Genomic DNA, 23,562 nt, shown 5'->3' with positions numbered 1-23,562 from the left:
TGTCAGAGTCTGAAGTGCCTGCTACACTAAAATTGTAGTTATAGAAGCTAGATTTTTACTTTTTTCCTGTTTCTGTGTCATGACTTAAATCTGGTGTTTCCAATACAATTATATGTTGCTTCAGGCGATAAGTACAGTACATGCAACCCAGCACAGTTGTTTGTCATTAGTACATGTAAAAAAAAATAACAGAAGCTTGCAGTGATGGCTTTTGTGAACAAAAATACTGTTACACATATTATTATTATTTGAGACAAAGTGAAATTTTGTGTTGGTCTGTAATAAATAAAAGCAACTACAGAGAATAATAAATTCCTGAGAGAGTGAAATTTTATACATACAATGAAATAGTTGATCCTTTGTGTGTCATGCAGCCCTTCTTCTCCGGTTGTAGAAAAGCCATTCTCAGTTATCATTACAGGTGGATAGTCATATTCATTCTTGATCCAGTTCAGCAATTTGTTGAGACCCCAGGGCGCTATCTTCATATATAAATAAGAATATGTTACTCTTTTCACTCGTAGAAATACTGCAAATGTTAAGGGAAGCTGACAGACATTTTTAATGTTTAATAGAAAACATTGTTTCCTTTAAAGAAATGCACACCAAATCAGAAAGAATTACTAGGGAATGAGAGTTGAAACTACAGGTCATACTGACAAATAGGATTCAATATGGAAAATGAAAGAAATTAAGTGAAGTAAAATTATCTTTAATAATAGTTATAATGGCATAAAATAAACATGCATAATACTTGTAGTTACGGATTGTGTTACTATTGCGATTCTGCCATCTGGATTAACATTAGACAACTTTTCCATCATCTTCGATGTATTATTTTCTGATTAGTTGACAGGGTGGTGGCAAATTGTATTATAATATTTTGCATAACTCACAAAATCATATGTAATGATGATGTTATATTTTAGAAACTGTTTATGTCTGCAATATTTTTTTCAAAAAATTGATGTTACACACAATACACAAATCTGTCTACTTCAGGAGCAGAAAGTCAGTTTCCTTTAGAGACTTTTTGGGTTGGTTTATTTTACACATTCTCACAGTAATACATCATCTTAGCTTCAGCTCAAGATGTCAAATAGTCACTTATTTTATTCTCTAGCTGTTATGGGACTGCCATTCCTGCCATGAGATGTTCATTGACAAGCAATGAAGAAGCACTTGCTTGTTCAGTTCAACAGGAAATGCTTGTCAGCTTTATGGGAAAGAATTTTGTTTAAAAGAGTACAACATTTTTAAAATAAGTCTAGCTAGAATAGGGCCACTGGCCGTCATGGCAGTGCTTATCTACTGCTCATAGGTCAGCAACATGTCAGTTTGCATAGCCAATGGGATGATCTTTGAAATGTGAAATGTGTTTTATTCATCTCATAACATACACAATTTCAGATCATTCGTCAGATGTATAGGAGACATGTTAAGGTTACAATTTTCTTATTTAAAATTTTGTCACATTTACAATAATACTTTGTGGAGCGTTTACTTAGTTGCAATTTGTCAAACTTATAGTATTTATATTTACTATAACTATCATAAATTTTTATTCCATTTTAGGGGTCCAACTCAAAGTATCACTTCACCTTCATGTAATCTTCCACAGAGTAGTAGCATTTTTCAATTAGAAAATCATGCAACTTGCTTTTTAAAATATTTACCTTCATATTCATTATGTCACACACTTCTATTGTGTTGTGAATTCTCATGGCTATATACTAAGGAGTCTGAGCATGCAGTTTTAAGTGATGAGAGGTGAACATGAAGTTCTCTTTATGTCTTGTGTCATATGAGTGTTCAAAATGATTTTTTTTGAATAGATCAGCTCTGCGGCATAGGAAAAAACCACCTCAAAGATGTATAAAGAGGGGCAGTTAATATTTTTAGGTCTTTAAATAATGGTCGACATGATGCCCTCGGCTGTGCAGAGCACATGTTGTGAATGATTCTATTTTGCAACTTTAAAATTCGTGTAACATTTACCAAATTTCCCAAATGAATTATTCCATATTGAATAACTGATTCAAAGTAGCTATAATATGCTATTTTCCTGGTGGCCATATAAGCGGCTCAGGCTAAAATTTCCATTTCAAATGCAAGACTGCTTAATTTATTTGCTAGATATTCTATATGAGAATTCCAACTCAAAGTTCTGTCTAAGTTTATTCCCAGGAACCAGACTGAGTCAAGTTCTTCCATTTTTTGATTGTTGTGAATGACACAGATTTCTTCAGTTTTTGAATGTTTGGTTTTAAAACCCATCATGTGGGTTTGTGAAATGTTTAGCCTTAAGCTATTTTGACTGAATCATGTTTCCAGCTTACTTAATGTATTCATGACACTCTGTGGTATATTGCCAGAATTTTCATTTTCAACTAGGGCAGAAGTATCAATGCAAACAAAGTTAAATGAGTATTTATATTGAGAGGCAAGTCATTTACATAGGATAGGAGTAAAATAGGTCCAAGCATTGAGCCTTGAGGAACACCTTGTGACACAGTTTTCCACTTGGAGAAGTGATCTGCTACATTTGATGTGATTACTACCCTTTGTTTCCTCACCAAGAGATATGATTCAAACCATTTCAAAGCAACATCCCTTATTCCATACCTGCTGAGTTTGAAAAGCATCAGGGCATGTTTTACAGAGTCAAATGCTTTTGTAAGATCACCGAATATACAGGTGACGTTAGCTTTCCTATCTAGTGATTAAGTAATTTTTTCGATAAATTCGTTTATCGCATCTACTGTGTGTTTGCCTTGTTGGAAGCCAAATTGGTTATGTGAAATGGTATCATTCTGTGTGATGAAGTTTTGTATCTGTAAAGCAGCAGTTTTTTCAAATATTTTTGATATGTCAGGGAGTATAGAGATGGGGCTATAATTTTCCATGTCATCTTTTGAACCTTTTTTAAACAATGGTTTTACTTCTGCTTATTTCGAGAGATCAGGGAAGTAACCTTCTTCAGAGGAATTGTTTATTATGAGAGAGAGAGGATGAGATATTATTCTGTAAACTTTTTTTTATTATTTTGGTGTGTATCCCATCCCAGCCAGCAGAGTTTTTGTCTTTTAAAGAGAGTATGACATTTTCAACAAATTTTGCTGGGACTGTGTTGAATTTTTGAGACATTAACTGGTATTGCCTTTTAACCCAAAACCATTTACTTTCTGCTCCTAATTTGCTATGTCTGAATCAGATTTTGCTACATTTATGAAGTACTCATTGAAGCACTCAGATATTTGAGATGGATTTACAACCGATTTTTCTTTAAGTTTGATTTCTAAAATGTCTTGTTTATGATTTTGGACACCTAATTCAGACTTAATTACAGACCATACTGCTCTTGTTTTATTTTTCTGCCCTAGAATGAATTTGTTATTTGCCATTTGTTTTGAAGCTTTCACAACTTTTAAAAAATAGTTTTATAGTTTCTAACACTTTACAAAACCAGGATCTTTGTTGTACTTCAGTTGATTGTGTAGCTTCCTTTTCCTCTCACTTGATATTTTTATTCCTGGTGTGATCCATCTTATCTTACTTCACCCAGACTACAGTCCACATATCCCAGTGGTACAGAACATTGTGACCTCCCAGGATACAGTCATATCTGCAGGGTTGCCTGCTTGGCAGACATGAACAGCATAACCACCACCTAGTTCAGGTAAAGCTCACAGATGGTGCCAACATAGCCAGAGGGCACCAGCATTACCACACTACCTTCCAAAAGGCATCACATGCACTGAACTGGAGTGTGACAGTGGGCTATCACTTGTGTATTAGAAAGGGGGGAGAGAGTGTATGAACCAAGTGACAATGAGTTGTCTTTGAGTTACCAATGAGTTGTCAACATTTAGTATACGAGTGTCGCTGAGAGCTCTACTGTGGTCTGAGAGCACCTATTTGCTGGATGACACCCTGCCTGCCCGTGCCACTTGAATGGACTTAAAATCTGTGTCTTTTTGACCAAGTAATCACTATTGGTCTTATATATTTATGTTGATACTTCACATAAGCTTTAGAGCTGTATTTACTGTTCTTGTAATAAATATGATGAAACTGCCAGTTCGTAGTTGTGTAGCCACGTTGATAATGTGGTGTCACCGCCAGACACCACACTTGCTAGGTGGTAGCTTAAATCGGCCGCGGTCCATTAGTACATGTCGGACCCGCGTGTCGCCACTGTCAGGATCGCAGACCGAGCGCCACCACACGGCAGGTCTCGAGAGACTGACTAGCACTCGCCCCAGTTGTACGACGACTTTGCTAGCGACTACACTGATAAGCCTTTCTCTCATTTGCCGAGAGACAGTTAGAATAGCCTTCAGCTAAGTCCATGGCTACGACCTAGCAAGGCGCCATTAGCCTTACATAGCTTGTATCTAGAGAGTCTCACTTGTATAGTCAAGAGCGATGTACCACAAGGATGGATTCAAGTTAAGTATTCAAGGAGCTACGTACTTTTCTTTATAGCATTCATTACGTATCTTGTTTCAGACCTCACGCCATCCTTCGTGCACAAATAGCGTGCATCTCGGCCCCCTCAAACACTGTGTCGGCTCTCGTGTCGACACAACAGATAAACTGAGACAACAGCTTTTGCATGCAAAGGTGAAGAAAAAGTAAAGTTATGCGTTGTGGCCCTACGTGAGCCAATCAAGTCAACTGACTGCCCTATTATTCTCTGCCAATGGTGGCATCAGAGGAGGGATATGTGATGAACATACTACTCTTGAAGGTTTTTTTTCAACTTTGGATCTGTTAGTAATCAGTTGAGCAGTTCCTCAGTTTTCCTCACAAGATTCAGTGCACCCCATATAAGTCCTCCAACTAGGAATAAAATCTAGGTCATCCACACGATCATCGGACACACTGACCATTCAGCTAAAGAGACAGACTGCAGGGTGGAAAATGGTACTTGTACAGTCATGGTCAAAAGTATCCAAACGACCTGAATTGCATTTCGCCTGATTCTCATGCAACCCACATAATGCAGCTGTCTAGCAGGTCCTCTAATCGCTCCTTGGTACAGTCGTTTGACTATTGAAAATGGTTCCAACAAGTCACCACTAGAAAACACTGCTCTGTATCGCAATAACTCAAGATGTAAAGTAATACTACGATACTACAAATATCAGGGAACATCTTATCACAGGTAAGACTGTCCTTAAGGCTTGTAAGCTCACATTTATTACAATAAATGACATACCTGAAATGTTACCACTCTCATTATTACGTCAGATAGGTAATGCACGTAGTAAGTTCGTCGTATTCATGATTTCCTCTTCAAAGTAACATACCGTACTTATTATTTAACACAAAATTACATTAAAAATTTAAGTTATTCACGAGCAGCTCGTTGAGAATATGTATGAACATCAAATGACACGACGAACCGTCTCGTTTTGCATATTGATTCAAACCCAGGTCATGCAAACTAAGCAAAGATTTCGTGGCTGACGGAAACTAACAGTCATTCCTGATTAGGCATACAGAGAGAGATATACCTCGATTTTAGACGGTATCAATTAGCAAATACCAACTTTAAATTACATAACGCAAACATTTTTAAAGGACGCGAATTCCTACCCAGCACCTATTGTCCCTGTTGACGAACTACGAGAGATGTTAACTATTGCTTCTTAACAAGTAACTTATTTGAAATGCCGTGAGGTTAAGCTTTGTGTTGAACAGGGATTCGAACCCAGAACCTAATCGGATAGATATCAAAGCACAATCAACTGTGACATATCGGATTTTCTCGGCAGTAGCTAGATGTTTTAACTGAAATGACAAGACGAAACATTAATTTATTCCTTCCCAGGACTCCAACCCGGCACCTATCGCTGTTATATTGTAGGGAAAACAAACGTTAAATATGGGTTTGTTTGTTGCACCAGCAGTGACATGTGAGCATGTTTGAACTAGAAATAATATGATGAAGAGTTCCGTGCTGGCTGGGAATAGAGCCCCACACATATCTTTGTTGACTACACACAAAGAGGCGTCAGCTACCGAATTTTTCACCACCAGCAGCTCGGAATAACATCTTGAACTTAGAGTGATCTCGCAAATAGTTCTGTGTCTCACTGGGAGTCAAAGACGCCAAATATCGTTAGTGTTGACAACGAATGAAACTACATTAAAAATCGAAATTATGATCCACTAGCAGATAGGTGTTCTCATGCTAGAGCATGATAATACATAATGAAATCATTAGTGCCGAGCCAGGATTCGAACCCATTCACGCGCAATATGTGGAGATGTTGCGGAATCTGCAGTTTTGAACAAACAACAAATTGTAGCCGAGCTGTATTGTCACGAATGGATCAAATTCCGCGTTAAGTGCGGTCTGAGTTGCATTCCCAGTTCAGAACCAATTTTATCGGCATACAGAAGCTCAGATAAAAGATGGAATAAGTGTACTGTGAGCCTACATAGAGTTTGTTTCGTCACTAGAAATAAATAACTAGTATAAGAAAGGTTACTGGTCATAGAGTTTCTACATGTCGCCACTCCAGACTTTATTGTGGCTCAACCTAACGTCTGCTTGGTAGAGAAGGAATATCATTTTTAATGTGAATTTCAGACCACAATACCACTATATCTTCTTCATTTTGTGTTGCCAGAAGAGAATGGAATCTGTCTCTCCCTATTTAATATCGTTGACCAAGGTTGGAATCGAACCCAGACCATAGATATATAAACCTATCATCAGCTCAACAGACCACCAAATCCTCTTCTCAGTGGCTCATTTTGCTATCATAACGCCATTGTACCACACTGGCTGAGAATTCTGACACACAGGCTCCCTGTATCAATTTGCAGCATGTTCAGTAAATTCATTTACTTGGTTGACCGAATCACCATGAACTAGCTGCCTCGGCCACCCAGTGCATGCATTCAACTTTATTTTGTAATCACCAAAATAAAATCACGTAACTGGCACCAACACAGAACTGCCAACAGTGTAGGATGCATAAATTAAAATAGGAAGTGTTCCTTTCCACTTGAGCTACTCTATTGCGCTATCTGTTTGTTGAAAACGTCGTGCAGTGCAAAAGAAAAGGTATAACTGTTTATCTCTCATAAGTATTGACCTGTCGATATGCATTATCCCACAGCGCTGTGGAATGCAGAAGTTCTGAATGAAATGTTGTTCACTTCTGGAGCTGTTATCGCTGCGTGTCAGCTAGTGTCAGTCTGGCTTTCGCCGCCGTGCAGTGCGGACGTGTTGTTTCCGCCAGCGCGCACGCTCGCTGTTGTTTACATTTCCGTGGCCGTCACTTACGTGTCGCTTACGTGCATTAGAACCATGGCCAACCGTTTTAGAAAATCAACATTACGATTCAGCTTCTCCAACGACTACGCACGACCAAGGGCCTTGGAAGTGGAACGCTTCCTACGCGACGTTGCTAAGATCCCAGCTTCCGACATCTTGGGCATCCATTTATCAATATTAGGCAATACGGTGTACGTCAAAGTCGTCAGTGACGCGGTATGTGAAAGAATACTTCGTGACACCAACCATGGATTACGCTTTTGCCACGCCGACGGCAATGTCGGAGCGGTCACTGTCGACCACGCCGGCTTAGGGATGCGCACCATACGAGTTTTCGAACTCCCGTTCGAGCTCCCGGCGGAAGACGTTATCGCGGCTTTCCGCCCATATGGCACTGTACATGGCCACACTGCCGAACGCTGGGCGCAATTCCAAACGTACCCCGTTCTTAACGGTGTACGGCAGATCACCATCGATCTCCATCGTCACGTGCCATCTTACCTGCAAATTAGCGGGTGCCGCGCGGTTGTCATATACGACGGCCAACCCAAGACCTGTTCCGGGTGCGGCAAAGAAGGCCACCTCAGATCTGAGTGTCTTCAGCGACGAATCACCCAATTGCCAGCCGTTACCGTGGCACCTCCGGCTCCGACGACGGTTTTACCGATCACCTACGCATCGGCGCTCTCTTCTCCTCCCACCGGCCGCCGCATGTCGGACCATATACCGGTGACTCTTCCAGCTGCTACGGATACCGCCGGGGCCGACACGTCGCGCTCACAGCCTGCCGCTACTCCGGCGCCACTACCAACAGCGACGACTTCCGACCCCCACCCGCCCGACCATATGGACGCCCCTTCATTTGATGTTCCCGCGACGACCTTCCTCTCAGAGCGACGCGACTCCCTTCCGTCTTCCGACACGGAGGGACGAACCCGCAAACAACGTTCACCTAAGAGGCGCAAGAGGAGGCGCCATACGGCCTCGGAACGAGACGGATCACCTCCCCCTGATGCTCCAGAGGCCGTCCGACCCGACGAGACCTCGGAGAACCTGCACGACGATACGAATGAGGACAACATGACGCCGACTGTGGCTGTGTCGATGCCTACTCTACTGGCTCGCCCAGGTGCTCCTGAACCAATGGACTCCACCGCTGCGACTGCCGCCGAGACGTCCTCCGCCCCTACGACCGACGTGGAACGTTCGACCATCACAACGACAGCGCCTTCAATAGTGTGGAGTGAGGACGTCGATGAGGACCCGGACCACACGCTGGGGACAGAGTTACCCCAGACGGAAGTATCGTTACGCCGCTGATAACGCCGTCAGGTGGCGTACGGCACGACTCACCGTTGCCTCGCTCCTCTTCATCCTCCGCCGGTGGAGTTCCCCTCCACGGCGGGGTACGGCTCCAAACCTACCGAATAGCGACGATCAACACTAACACCATTAGCTCACCCGTGAAACTTCAACTGCTGCGAGAGATGATCTGGGCGTCGGACGTCGATATCGCACTACTACAGGAAGTACACTTGGCCACACTTCCAGACGTCGCGGGATATAACACTTATCCTTCTCCTGGTGACCACCTGGGACGCGGCGTAGCCATCTACGCCAGAGAAGGCATTCCAGTGACCGATATCACATACCTTCCATCTGCCAGAGGCATGGCCGTCACCGTCATGGGGACGCGTATCGTCAACATTTACGCTCCGTCGGGCTCCACCCGCAGACGCGACAGGGCACTCTTTTATTCAGAAGAAATCGCTCCTTTGTTTCTTGGACGCTGCGACCATTACTTGCTTGGGGGTGATTTTAATTGTGTCTTGCACCCCAAAGATCAAGTGCCCCACTACAACACCTGTCAAGAACTGCGTCTTGTCGTCCGCGATCTGTTGCTCCGCGACACTTGGGAAGTTCGGCACGGCGACGTGCCTGGATATACTTACCAGACGAGTCACTCCGCGAGCCGCCTTGATACGATTTACGTCTCTCGGGAATTCACACCTGCAGTCCAAGGTGCAGAACTTTGGCCCCTGGCCTTTTCGGACCAATGTGCCTACATCTGCAACATTCTCTTCCCCAAGCAAGTGGTCTGGCGTAGTCGTGCACCGTGGAAGCTAAACACCACCCACCTTCATGATCCCGAATGTCTTCAACGTGTTACCGAGACATGGGCCACCTGTGAACGTCGCTTACCTACATACTGCACGACCTTGACCTGGTGGCTGGAATGTGCCAAACCTGCCATTCGACGTGCTTTGATTCAGTATGGAAAGGAAGTAGCTGTGTGGCGCCGGCACACTACCGACTATTTCTACGCCGTTCTCCGCGACCTGGACGCCCAACCGCCCACCCCCGACACCCAGAGGGAACGCAGCGGGATTAAGGCGCAAATTATAACGTTGACACGCCGTAGACTGCAGGGGGCTATAGTGCGAACCCGATGTCAAGATTCGGCGGAACAAGAACATCCCACCATGCATCACATCGCCTCCGATAGGAAACATCGACGACAACATCACCGAGATCAACACCTGTCACGGCCAGCACGCCACTTGCCAAGCTGAAATCGTCAGTGCCTTTGTCGACCGCTACCGCACAATGTACCAGGAAGAGACTACCGACAACCACGCTGAGGAGTCTGTGTTACCACACGTAACTCGCACCCTCACCAACGACGAAGCGGACGAAATGATGGAGCCAATTACGCGTGACGAAGTCCATGATGCAATCAAAAAAGGCGCTCTGAATAAGTCACCTGGTGTCGACGGATTGCCGATAGAATTTTATCGCGCTTTCCTCACACTAATGGCGTCACGGTGGAGAACGATGTTTCATGAACTGCTGACGATGGGGAACGCCGTACCGCCGTCCTTCGTCACGGGAATTATTATACCCATCCACAAACCGACACCAGGTGTGACGACAGCACATTACCGTCCCCTGACTCTGCTTAACGCAGATTATAAAATTTTTACACGTCTACTGGCAACGCGATGCCGCAAGGTCCTGCCTAGCATTCTGTCCCCGGAACAGACAACTCCGGGCGGCTCAGTTAATATACAAACTGCCACAGGAGAATGTCGCGATTTAATTGCACTGGCAGCGGCGTGCAGACTCCGCGCCGCAGTGGTTGCCTTTGATTTTGACAGCGCATTCGACAAAGTGCGGCATCCTTTTCTGTTCTCGGTGATGAACCGCATGGGTTTTCCACCAGCCTTTATCGACGTTATCCGGCGCCTGTACGGCACCGCCGAATCGCTGATTCAGGTTAATGGCCGTGTGGTGGGACCAGTGGCAATCCGGCGTTCCGTACGGCAAGGCTGCCCACTTTCGACCCTACTCTGTGCCATAAGCCTGGAGCCACTCATCGGGAGTCTGACGAGCCACCTTTCTGGTCTCACTTTGCGACAGCACAGTTTTCGATGTCGTGCGTATGCGGACGACCTCCTCCTCTTGATCCGCTCACGGAGTGAAACACACACGGTACTTGATTTGATATCAACGTACGGCACTGCAGCGGGCAGTAACATGAATGTGGCTAAATCCGCGGCGATGCCCATTGGACGCGGCCTCTCACACGACGACTTAGCACCTCTCCCGTGTGTACAAAAACTACGATACCTTGGTATCATTTTCACCATCACCGTGCGCCGCTCCGCTGCCATCAATATTCGGCGTGCACTCCAAACTATCCGCACGACGGTGCGACAAAATCTTCTCCGACGACTCGATTCTTTACAACGTGTCCAATACCTCAATCAACATGTGGGGTCCAGAATGGTCCACATCGCACAGGTCCTCCCGCTGCCATTAACTATTGGACGCAGCCTCCAGGCTGCCTTCGGATACTTCCTTACGGCCGGTACGCTCTTTAAGGTCCGCTACGACACGCTCACCCTTCCCATGCGAGCGGGAGGCCTCGGCCTTGTCAATGTGCGACTCCGAGCGGCGTCCTTGTACATGTCCACCATGCACAAGCAGTGGCACGGGGGCACCTCTCTTACGCGCAGTTTGCTGGAAATTCTTGTGCTCGCGACCATAACAACACCAGTACCAGTCGGACACATCAAGCACCATCTGACGCACATTTCTGATTTCATCGTCGACTTCAGTTATGCTCACACACACTTACCGACCACGCGTTCTCCTCGAACTAAAGATTTTTACACCCCACTGCTTCGATCCATATCCAGAAACAATATAGAACTCAGACATCCGGCCAAGCGGTGGCCCACGGTTTGGCGTCATATCCACCAGCCTTTTCTTCCCTCCAACGTCCGGGCAACATGGTACCAAGTCGCAAATGAAAAATTCGCCACAAATCATCGCCTTCACGCCATCGGACTAATGGACTCTCCACTTTGTTCCATTTGCCACCTCGTGGATGACGATGTCCATCAACTGACTTGTGCTGCCACCAGTGACGTCTGGAAACTAGCCCGACAGTTCGTTGCCTGTTACCTCCGCGTTCCGCCGGACTCGATTGACCCATGGACTTTTATCCATCCTGAGAATACTTATTTCCCCGCCGCCAAAAATGCGATTGTATGGGTCAAGGGATGGACGATCGCCTACATGTATAACGATGGCGACAAATCACGCCTTGATTTCTGGCAGTACTTACAAACCGCCCACAGTCAAGTCGAACACCGACCACGCTACCGCACCTTCTTCGCCAATTACCTACATGCGATCTTTACGTCACCCCCGCTCAGTTGGATGGTGCCACACGCCGACAACACTCCCCCCCCCCCCCCCCCCCCCCTGCTGACATCTGAGACTCCCCGCGCTACTTTCTATATTGTAACCCACAGTGGAGTAGACGCATGGACACGCGCCTCCTTTCTTTTATGCAATATGCCAGAACACACTGGTTTTTCCCTCACTCCACTGTATATTGCTTCACACCTCTTAGCTTACATCAGTATTATTATTCTTTTTTTCCTACACCTTGTTCATAAAAACAAAACAAAAATTGCTCGCCTTGTACGAGTATAATGTTTTGTGTTATTTTCGCCGGAAGGATGGCATTACTGTTGTATTTCAGTTTGTGCCAATAAAGATCTTTTGTTAATTTCCCTGTTCCTAGTAAAAAAAAAAGTGGCGTAATGGTAAGTATCGCGCACGGTAGATAAGATGTCGCGAGTTCGAGTACATTCACTGCTATATTTTTTAAAACGCAATTCTGCGAAAATTATCAATCTAATGGAACTTGTAACATAATAGCCTCCACTTCTCAACCCAAAATAGTCGTATGTGGAAAAAGGGCTAACTTCCGCAACATTTTGTTCATTTCAGGTTTAATAGACAGCCAGACAGTAGATGCATCTCGAAACTTTTGTATTATGTATGGGGAGAGCGCATCGTGACAAAATACGTCGGAAAAGTATTTTCTATATTAGCTGTCGTCTGGTAGTGGCATTTTATTCTTCTTCAAACCTTGTTTGACAGCTTTAACTCAGAACAAGTGTTCTACATGCATGTAGTCAAAAAACTGCATGTGCATTTTCAAACTGTTATAGATAACATCAGAGAATTCGCATATATCGTTGATGATTAATTTCTCTCTCATGTTTACTATTGTTTTAACAACATTAAAGGAAACCTTACGAAAATTGTGAACTGTTTTATAAAGAATGAAATAAAACTATCCACGATAACCTTACGATGAAAATCTGTTTTAATAAAACTGAGTAGCTGTACACAAGCGTGCCTCTTTCGTCACGAATTGGTAAAATACTACTCACTTAGATTTTGATTGGGTCTGTGTTTAATTGGTATGCTGTGTCATACTCAAGAGGTATGCAAATGTGGCATTTCATAAATAAAGTTATGTATTCCTAGAAACCCAAAATTTGCTTGTCAGCAGCGGAAAGAGGCGTTACCTGTTGTGCGGCATTGTAAGTTTTTCACCATTGCACTATGAGCCGAAAGTTTTTTCTTGCGTTTTCTTTATGGATGTTTGATCTGACTGCTTGTAGCTCTTTCACCGAAGGAATAAAAACGCTACACTCAGTGAGACCGGAACTGCGAACCATATCAGACGCTATTTCACAGGTCAGCACGTTACCACAGAGCTGGCGAAGAAGTAGGTGCATTAGTTTCCTATTACGAGACCAATAGTGGCTAGAATTCGTAAACCGCTATTTGAAAGACGAGATCATTTGTCATTTCCACGTGCAACGATTTTCCTGGGCTGAAAACTGTAAATTTACGATCTTTTGTTACACCTCAACCGATAATAACTCAAATTATTCAATGGAAATGACAGGTAAAATCAAGTGAACTTTGCGGTTTAATTCCGTTCACCAGGAAGTAACTCGTCGATCTCAGAGTTGCCAAATATACCTTGCGTTGTTGCCAAATCTCAGTTACAATACCAGCAGGAAGAAGACGAACCGATGTGATCTTACAGCCGGCTGGGAAGTGACCATAGCTGGTGTCTCCAAGTCGCGGCTGCTACGCCCTAGAGTACGTAATGCGTCTGATTCGCATTTCTGTAACTAGGTTTAGGGACTGGAGCGTAGTTACTAACAATACTCAGAACTGACTGCAAACTAAGCATCATAATTCAGCAACTCTCATAGTTGTTTTTATATTTCTTTCGTAAGTGTACTCAAAACTAAGAAATTCATTCACAGACGTTATCGTACCTCGCCGATAGTCGAGTACAACAAACAAATAAAAATAAAGAAAGAATGTGTGTGTGTGTGTGTGTGTGTGTGTGTTGCCAGAAGGCAAGAGATCTTACTGCCTTCCGATATATGTCGCTGACAGTTCTTCCATATGATTTGGTCGACATGACCTGTTTCAAGTTGTGTATGATAGACAATGTTTTAGAAAATCGATTATTTTCCTTTGCAATAAACAAAGAGATTTTTATTGTAAGCTATCCAAGTACAAAATTTTCGCAATATTAGTTCAAATTTAATATTCGCTTCTATAATTTAGGAAAGTATTTCATAGTTGCAAAACTCGCATCCGACTCATTGACCTTACCCTTAGTCGCCGGCCATAAATTCTAGCCCAGAGTGTCACTAGTTTAAGTAACCTAATTATAGCGAAGACTGTTTGCCAGTGCTCTTTCTCACTGGAAAATACGCAATTCAGTCATTGGGCTCCACAAGTACACTGTAATAATAATTTCTGTGTGTATGCAATGCATACAGATTAGAATTTAGTGGTGCTCTCTCTTCCACTTCTATATACAATATGCCTGACCTAAATGGGCCCTTCATCATTACAGGCCCTGGGCAGTGCAACATCATACTGACAACAGTAATGTGCTTATACTGACAACCCGACTGTGCGTTTTACCTGATTTTGTAATCATTTAAATAAAACAACATGACCTTCCAGTGGGAGACATTTCGTCCCTCTTTTCCTTCTGTGGAATTTGTAAGTAAGTATTTTTCCTTCCAGCCAGTGAAATGCTGCAGAGTACGGCCGGTAAACGATTCACAAACCACGATTTAGTGCCGTTAAGACGATTTACTTAAACATTGTCGTAGCTGTAGGAATTTAGTTTCGTCTTAAATCGTCTCTACAGCAGCAACGTTCACAGAGATCTCAAATAGGAAAAAGCTCATTATCCAGGTACGAAGGTTGTCAAACAAACTTCCCACAGTTTGTGTCAGGTTGATCTTTTCGTCTGATAGCACTGCGTAAGTATTTTGTATATGAGGTATCACAAGTAGTGTTCCTGTAGCTATGGGAATCATTGGTTGAAAACGAGTTTAACACCAATGGGTACAGTACTGCTAAATATTCAAAATGATTGTCAACCTAAGTCTGAGTTCATCCTCAAACTGAGGCGAATCTATAATATTGGAGCTAGACTGTGTATCCTTGTCTTCCTTGAGTGGGAATTGGAAGGCATTTACACACACGTATACAATACCATGAATACTTTGAACGCTATAGTTAACGTTGCTCTCATAAACTACTTTTGTTTTTTAATTCTTCTGGGTCTTCAGCGTGCAATATGTGTTAGAGATGCAGTCTTAGAGCAATAAATTGACCGCCGAGTCGTTCACGTAATGTAGGCAACACAGTTGTGCTCCTCTAAGAATCCTATGTCCGGCAATATGTTCGATCTGGCAACACTGTAGACTGCGGCACATCCCAGAGGAAGTCTTCACTTCAGTCTTAGTACTTTATTCTTGACTACGACTGTAGTCTAGAGGTAAAACGCGAGACTAGCTAATACGACTCTGGTAACTAAAAGCCGCCGGCCGCGATGGCCGTGCGGTTCTAAGCGCTCCAGTCCGGAGCCGCGCTGCTGCTACGGTCGCAGGTTCGAATCCTGCCTCGGGCATGGGTGTGTGTGATGTCCTTAGGTTAGTTAGGTTTAAGTAGTTCTAAGTTCTAGGGGACTAATGACCACAGCAGTTGAGTCCCATAGTGCTCAGAGCCATTTGAACCATTTGAACTAAAAGCCCACATCGACAAAGTTTTTATCGCCCCTTTCCTCTCGGTGCTGAAGCTATGAGTGTAATTCAAGCGAATCTACAATAGATTTCGCTTTCTGTCACACTGGTAATAATAGTGTGGTCCAACAATGTTTTAGCGAAAGATTTCTTTGCAGACCATCTGCCTGTGAACACCGCATGCATCTGAGTTCTCTGGGACCCGTTTACTGCCTACCGGCGGTGACTGAGGCACTGCATTGTCTCGCCTTCTGCCGACAACGTCTGCTCCACTCCGCACTCTCGACCATGTAAAATACTTTAATGTTGTTGAGTGGTAACCCATAAAATCTGTCTACGATTTGCGATTCACTCTTCATAGCAAAGGAGTCACAAAAGCGTTTTTATTTGATGATTATTTTATTACACTAGAATGCAACACATCAATGTGGCACAGAATTAATTTCATTGTTTCTGATCCAGTGCACTACAATTAAAGCGTCACATTCTGTTCTTTTTCCTTTCACGGGAGGTTCCTCAATTTAATATTGTCATGGATTCATATCTGTTAGTCAAGGCACAGAGAGTAAATGCAATGTAATGTGTTTGGTTTCTTTCTTTGATTCTCTATGGTAAATGGATGCAAAAGATTGTGTCAATACCTATCAGAACCTGCTCTATAGCTACTCAGGAAAATTGCTTGTTTTGAGGTCTATACCTTAATTAATGGAGAAGTGAACGCCGTTCACAAGTGATATCTGAAATATTCAAGTGGATTTAAGGCGACAAAATTGTCCATATTTGAAGCTACCCAGAGAAAAAGTAAGTTGCTAGAGCCGCTGTTAGCAAATGTCTGCAGGGAGTTCCTAATTGCTACTGTGGAAATTTAGCATAGAGGCCCTATAGTAATCAAGAGGTTCATTTCCTTCATACTTATCACGCTGGCATGTGAGTATTAAGTGAAGAACGATACTGAAATTCGTATCGCTGATGGTCGATTCGAATATCTGCAGAGACGCTGGTATTGCGAAGCAGCTTGGCAGTCAGAAAGCCAAGATCTATGACCATTAACACAACTCGAGCTACCAAGAGGATTTGATGTGTAAAGGTTTCCTTCCGATTTCGATGCAGAATTTTTTCTGGAAATTCGCAGCTCCATAAAATAAATCAGAAAAAAAAGCTCGCAGACGCTGGCCTCTACCACGGTTACAACTGACGACTGATTGAGCCGGTCTGACCCAAGACACGGGCGGTACCACTGTGCTACGGACACACAGCTGCCTATACGCCGCTCTCAACATGGTATTTGTCGCCAGCCTTATAACACATTGTGAAAAATGATAAAAGTTGTCACTTATGTGAAGAATAGCATTTCTTTAGGCAAAAACTGAATTATCTGTCTCAGTGTCTTAGTTTACATGAGGATTATATACCATGAGTCATTCAAATGGAAAGGGAATATCAAGTGAATTTAGCGAGTCAATTCAGTACCATATGCGGAAGTGATTGCCCTGTCACAGTATTGCCTAATGTTTGTGACGATGTTGCCAATTCTCAGCTGTGCTAGGAACAGCTCTGTAGCGATATGCGAGGAGAATCCCCTGCTCGTGTCATAGGAGGATATGGAGAGGAGGCGTGGGGTTTGGTTAATATGCAGCGTTTTCTCCTACCAGTTGTGTCAAACATTCAGGTGTATAATCTTCCATCACGATTACAGTTTCCTACAAAATACACTCCTGGAAATGGAAAAAAGAACACATTGACACCGGTGTGTCAGACCCACCATACTTGCTCCGGACACTGCGAGAGGGCTGTACAAGCAATGATCACACGCACGGCACAGCGGACACACCAGGAACCGCGGTGTTGGCCGTCGAATGGCGCTAGCTGCGCAGCATTTGTGCACCGCCGCCGTCAGTGTCAGCCAGTTTGCCGTGGCATACGGAGCTCCATCGCAGTCTTTAACACTGGTAGCATGCCGCGACAGCGTGGACGTGAACCGTATGTGCAGTTGACGGACTTTGAGCGAGGGCGTATAGTGGGCATGCGGGAGGCCGGGTGGACGTACCGCCGAATTGCTCAACACGTGGGGCGTGAGGTCTCCACAGTACATCGATGTTGTCGCCAGTGGTCGGCGGAAGGTGCACGTGCCCGTCGACCTGGGACCGGACCGCAGCGACGCACGGATGCACGCCAAGACCGTAGGATCCTACGCAGTGCCGTAGGGGACCGCACCGCCACTTCCCAGCAAATCAGGGACACTGTTGCTCCTGGGGTATCGGCGAGGACCATTCGCAACCGTCTCCATGAAGCTGGGCTACGGTCCCGCACACCGTTAGGCCGTCTTCCGCTCACGCCCCAACATCGTGCAGCCCGCCTCCAGTGGTGTCGCGACAGGCGTGAATGGAGGGACGAATGGAGACGTGTCGTCTTCAGCGATGAGAGTCGCTTCTGCCTTGGTGCCAATGATGGTCGTATGCGTGTTTGGCGCCGTGCAGGTGAGCGCCACAATCAGGACTGCATACGACCGAGGCACACAGGGCCAACACCCGGCATCATGGTGTGGGGAGCGATCTCCTACACTGGCCGTACACCACTGGTGATCGTCGAGGGGACACTGAATAGTGCACGGTACATCCAAACCGTCATCGAACCCATCGTTCTACCATTCCTAGACCGGCAAGGGAACTTGCTGTTCCAACAGGACAATGCACGTCCGCATGTATCCCGTGCCACCCAACGTGCTCTAGAAGGTGTAAGTCAACTACCCTGGCCAGCAAGATCTCCGGATCTGTCCCCCATTGAGCATGTTTGGGACTGGATGAAGCGTCGTCTCACGCGGTCTGCACGTCGAGCACGAACGCTGGTCCAACTGAGGCGCCAGGTGGAAATGGCATGGCAAGCCGTTCCACAGGACTACATCCAGCATCTCTACGATCGTCTCCATGGGAGAATAGCAGCCTGCATTGCTGCGAAAGGTGGATATACACTGTACTAGTGCCGACATTGTGCATGCTCTATTGCCTGTGTCTATGTGCCTGTGGTTCTGTCAGTGTGATCATGTGATGTATCTGACCCCAGGAATGTGTCAATAAAGTTTCCCCTTCCTGGGACAATGAATTCACGGTGTTCTTATTTCAATTTCCAGGAGTGTATATACGAATAAAACACTTACCTCGTTACTTTGTGACAAAAGATTATTTCAGTACAATAAAAAGTCTTTGGAAATCACTTATGCCCACCTGTCACAAAAATAAGATAACAAACAATTTGCACCTCGAGTATTGTGACGTTTAAATAAATCGTCTTAACAGCACTAAATCGTGGTTTGTGAATCATTTACTGGCCGTACTCTACCGCATTTCACTGGTTGGAAGGCAAAAAGCTTACTGACAAATTTCACAGAAGTAAAAGGGTGACGAAATGTCTCCCACTGGAAGGTCATGTTGTTTTATTTAAATGATTACAAAATCAGGTAAAACGCACAGTCAGGTTGTCAGTATAAGCACATTACTGTTATCAGTATGATGTTGCACTGCCCAGGGCCTGTAATGATAAAAGGCCCGTTTAGGTCAGACATATTGTATACAGAAGTGGAAGAGAGAGCACCACTAAATTCTAATCCGTATGCATTGCATACACACAGAAGTTACTGTTACAATGTACTTATGGAGCCCAATGAGTGAATTGCGTATTTTACGGTGAGAAATAGCATTGGCAAACAGTCTTCGCTATATTAGGTTACTTAGTCTGGTGTCACTCTGAGCTAGAATTTATGGTCAGCGACTAAGTGTAAGGTCAATGAGTCGGATGCGAGTTTTGCTACTGTGAAATACTTTCCTACATTATAGAAGCGAATATTAAATTTGAACTAATATTGCGAAAATTTTGTACTTGGATAGCTTAGAATGAAAATCTCTTTGTTTATTGCAAAGGAGAACAATTGATTTTCTAAAACATTGTCTGTCATACACAACTTGAAACAGGTCATGTCGGCCAAATCATATGGAAGAACTGACAGCAACGTATATTGGAAGGCAGTAAGATCTTTAGCTTTTTGGTTTGGCAGTACTCGACAGCCATTTCTAGGCCCAAGTAAATGAAGAAAGGCAGCGCGTTTTTGTTATCAAGTAACGTCTTCATCAATTACTTTAGTTTTAATGTAATCTACGAGTTATTACTGATGTTTGATATTAACATGAAAAGGATTCCGTAGACAGGGAAAGAACCTGTTCTTGGGAAACTACTTCTATAGTGACCAAAAGGCATCGATTGATCTTCAAATACAGCGTTCCAGCGGCTGTATGAAGAAAATGATAGTAATAATGACGGTAATAATCGAATTATCCGGTAACTTCACACTTCCCAGTGGATTTTCTCGAACTAAGAAATTTGCTGAATTTGTGAAAATTTCAAAATGGCTTCACATCGAGCTGATGCCTAGAAGAGTCTTTACATCCTGCTGACATTAGAATACCATAATCTCCGTTTATGAAGCTTGCTTCTACTTAACCATTTAATAATCTCGCGTTTTTTCCACCGTGACTAATTTTGTAAGCTACGCACATCACCTGTTACAGCACACTCCTGTGGCTGGGAAATGTGGCCACAATGGTCTGGCGGAACTAACTATTACAGGTGCAATGCGTGGGTTCAGATATTTACTTTTAAGAGGCACAAACAGATTTACTTTGCCCCTGGTAACATCAAGAGAAAGACGTTATAATCCAGACTCCGCATTAAACATCACGTTCCTTCATTACCAACTGGGCAGAACCGGTTTACATTGGGAAATGACACAGCGGAAGTCATGGTAACCAGAAATACAGTCGCCAGTAAACTTACTTACATTAGAAAATTTTATTTTATTTGATGAACCGATAGCCATTTAAAGGAACAGGCTCTTACTTTACTTGTACTTGATTGAACTAGAGACGTTGAAAAATTTAGTGCTGGACTGTGATTCGAATTCATATCTCCTCTCTCAAGGATCTGAATCTCTCGGAACAGTATGTTCAATCATTTAGTTCCTTTTCTCAAGACTGCAGTCTTCTCTAGGTCTCCTCCAAAGTAAGTATATGGGTCCGAATCATAATCCAGTACAAAAATATTCATAATTTAATTTCAAGCCCTATCACGTGCACACCAGCCTGTTAGTGAAAATTAACGTGCATTTTTAATGTCTGTTCATGTGTTGCCAACAATCGCAATAGGTGTCGTTATTTCTGGTCAAACACACAACTGATACTTAAGCTTATTCGTGGATGCACGGCAGGTGTGCAGTTCGATTGTCGCTTAGGCACAAAAGTTTGTATCCTTATTTTAGAGTCAAACACCTAGCAGCTGGTATGAAAAACCGAAACGTAACATTTGATTTTACTTAGTTAACAATCCGATTACGTGTTGGGTTCGTATCTCCGCCACAGAACTCCACATCATGCACTTCATCTTTAAATGCATGCACACTTTGTTACTTCAGAATAGAGGTATATCAGACATCTTTCGTGGTTAGTTAACAGGGACGAAAGGGTCTTGATAGAAGTCCCGGTTTATTACAAAAACTGTCGTCTTTTATTTTAAAGTTTAGATTTGGTTACTGGTATTGGCAAAAACATCGGTAATTCATGACTCTTCACGGCTAGTCATCAATATGATATGATTAGATGAGATTACATTAATTTAATTCTTGTTTCATAGATCATGAACACGATATTTTGTAATGATGTGGAACGTGTCATTTTAATGAAAGATTTCTTTGCATACCATTATCCAATTCTTTACAATTTTTTACTCTCTCTCTCTCTCAATCTTTTTGATTTTTATCTCTCTCTCTCTCTCTCTCTCGTCCTTTTCGATTTTTATCTGTCTCTCTCTCTGTCACACACACACACACACACACACACACATTCTTTTTTATTTTTATTTGTTTGTTGTGCTCGACTATCGGCGAGGCACGAAAACTTCTGTGAATGAGTTTCTTAGTTATGAGTACACTTACGAAAGAAATATAAAAACAACTATGAGAGTTACCGATTTATGATGCTTAGTTTGCAATCAGTTCTCAGTATTATTAGTAACTACGCTCCAGTCCCTAAACCTAGTTACAGAAATGCGAATCAGACGCATTACGTACTCCAGGGCGTAGCAGCCGCGACTTGGAGACACCAGCTATGGTCACTTCCCAGCCCGCTGTAAGATCACATCGGTTCGTCTTCTTCCTGCTGGTATTGTAACTGAGATTTGGCAACAAGGCAAGGTATATTTGACAACTCGGTGATCGACGAGTTACTTCCTGGTGTGCACGGAATTAAGCCTCAAAGTCACTTGATTTTACGTGTCATTTCCATTGAATAATCTGAGTTATTATCGCTTGAGGTGTAACAAAAGATGGTTAATTTATGGTTTTCAGCCCAGGAAAGTCGTTGCACGTGGAAATGGCAAATAATCTCGTCCTTCAAATAGCGGTTTACGAATTCTAGCCACTATTGGTCTTGTAATAGGAACGTAAGGCACCTACTTCTTCGCCAGCTCTGTGGTAACGTGCTGACCTGTGAAATAGCGTCTGATATGGTTCGCAGTTCCGGTCTAACTGAGTGTAGTGTTTTTATTCGTTCTGTGAAAGAGCTACAAGCAGTCAGATCAAACATCGATAAGGAAATCGCATGAAAATACTTTCGGCTCATAGTGCAATGGTGAAAAACTTACAATGCTGCACAACAGGTAACGCCTCTTTCCGCTGCTGACAAGCAAATTTTGGGTTTCTAGGAATACATAACTTTATTTATGAAATGCCACATTTGCATACCTCTTGAGTATGACACAGCATACCAATTAAACACAGACCCAATCAAAATCTAAGTGAGTAGTATTTTACCAATTCGTGACGAAAGAGGCACGCTTGTGTACAGCTACTCAGTTTTATTAAAACAGATTTTCATCGTAAGGTTATCGTGGATAGTTTTATTTCATTCTTTATAAAACAGTTCACAATTTTCGTAAGGTTTCCTTTAATGTTGTTAAAACAATAGTAAACATGAGAGAGATGGTTCAAATGGCTCTGAGCACTATGGGACTCAACTGCTGTGGTCATCAGTCCCCTAGAACTTAGAACTACTTAAACCTAACTAACCTAAGGACATCACACACATCCATGCCCGAGGCAGGATTCGAACCTGCGACCGTAGCAGTCGCACGGTTCCGGACTGCGCGCCTAGAACCGCGAGACCACCGCGGCCGGCTCATGAGAGAGAAATTAATCATCAACGATATATGCGAATTCTCTGATGTTATCTATAACAGTTTGAAAATGCACATGCAGTTTATTGACTACATGCATGTAGAACACTTGTTCTGAGTTAAAGCTGTCAAATTAGGTTTGAAGAAGAATAAAATGCCACTACCAGACGACAGCTAATATAGAAAATACTTTTCCGACGTATTTTGTCACGATGCGCTCTCCCCATACATAATACAAAAGTTTCGAGATGCATCTACTGTCTGGCTGTCTATTAAACCTGAAATGAACAAAATGTTGCGGAAGTTAGCCCTTTTTCCACATACGACTATTTTGTGTTGAGAAGTGGAGGCTATTATGTTACAAGTTCCATTAGATTGATAATTTTAGCAGACAGCGGAATTGCGTTTTAAAAAATATAGCAGTGAATGTACTCGAACTCGCGACATCTTATCTACCGTGCGCGATACTTACCATTGCGCCACTAGCTGACACGCAGCAATAACAGCTCCAGATGTGAATAACATTTCATCCAGAACTTCTGCATTCCACAGCGCTGTTGTATAATGCATATCGACAGGTCAATACTTATGAGAGAGAAACAGTTATACCTT

At 43.4% G+C, this 23,562-nt stretch overlaps 1 protein-coding gene across 2 annotated transcripts in view; it reads right to left on the bottom strand.

Annotated features, from left to right (window-relative positions):
- Positions 1–23,562, bottom strand: part of LOC126237070 (myrosinase 1-like) — a 227,900-nt gene that overhangs the window by 22,623 nt on the left and 181,715 nt on the right. For both annotated transcript variants that reach the window (XM_049946869.1, XM_049946876.1), the window contains one exon: positions 342–482. In XM_049946869.1, the coding sequence (XP_049802826.1) occupies positions 342–482 (141 nt within the window). The remainder of the gene's footprint in view (positions 1–341; positions 483–23,562) is intronic.

This window comes from Schistocerca nitens, chromosome 1 (assembly GCF_023898315.1).
Source record: "Schistocerca nitens isolate TAMUIC-IGC-003100 chromosome 1, iqSchNite1.1, whole genome shotgun sequence".
Classification (NCBI taxonomy): domain Eukaryota; kingdom Metazoa; phylum Arthropoda; class Insecta; order Orthoptera; family Acrididae; genus Schistocerca; species Schistocerca nitens.
The sequence above is the reverse complement of the archived record's forward strand: the minus strand, read 5'-3'. Positions and strand labels throughout refer to the sequence as shown.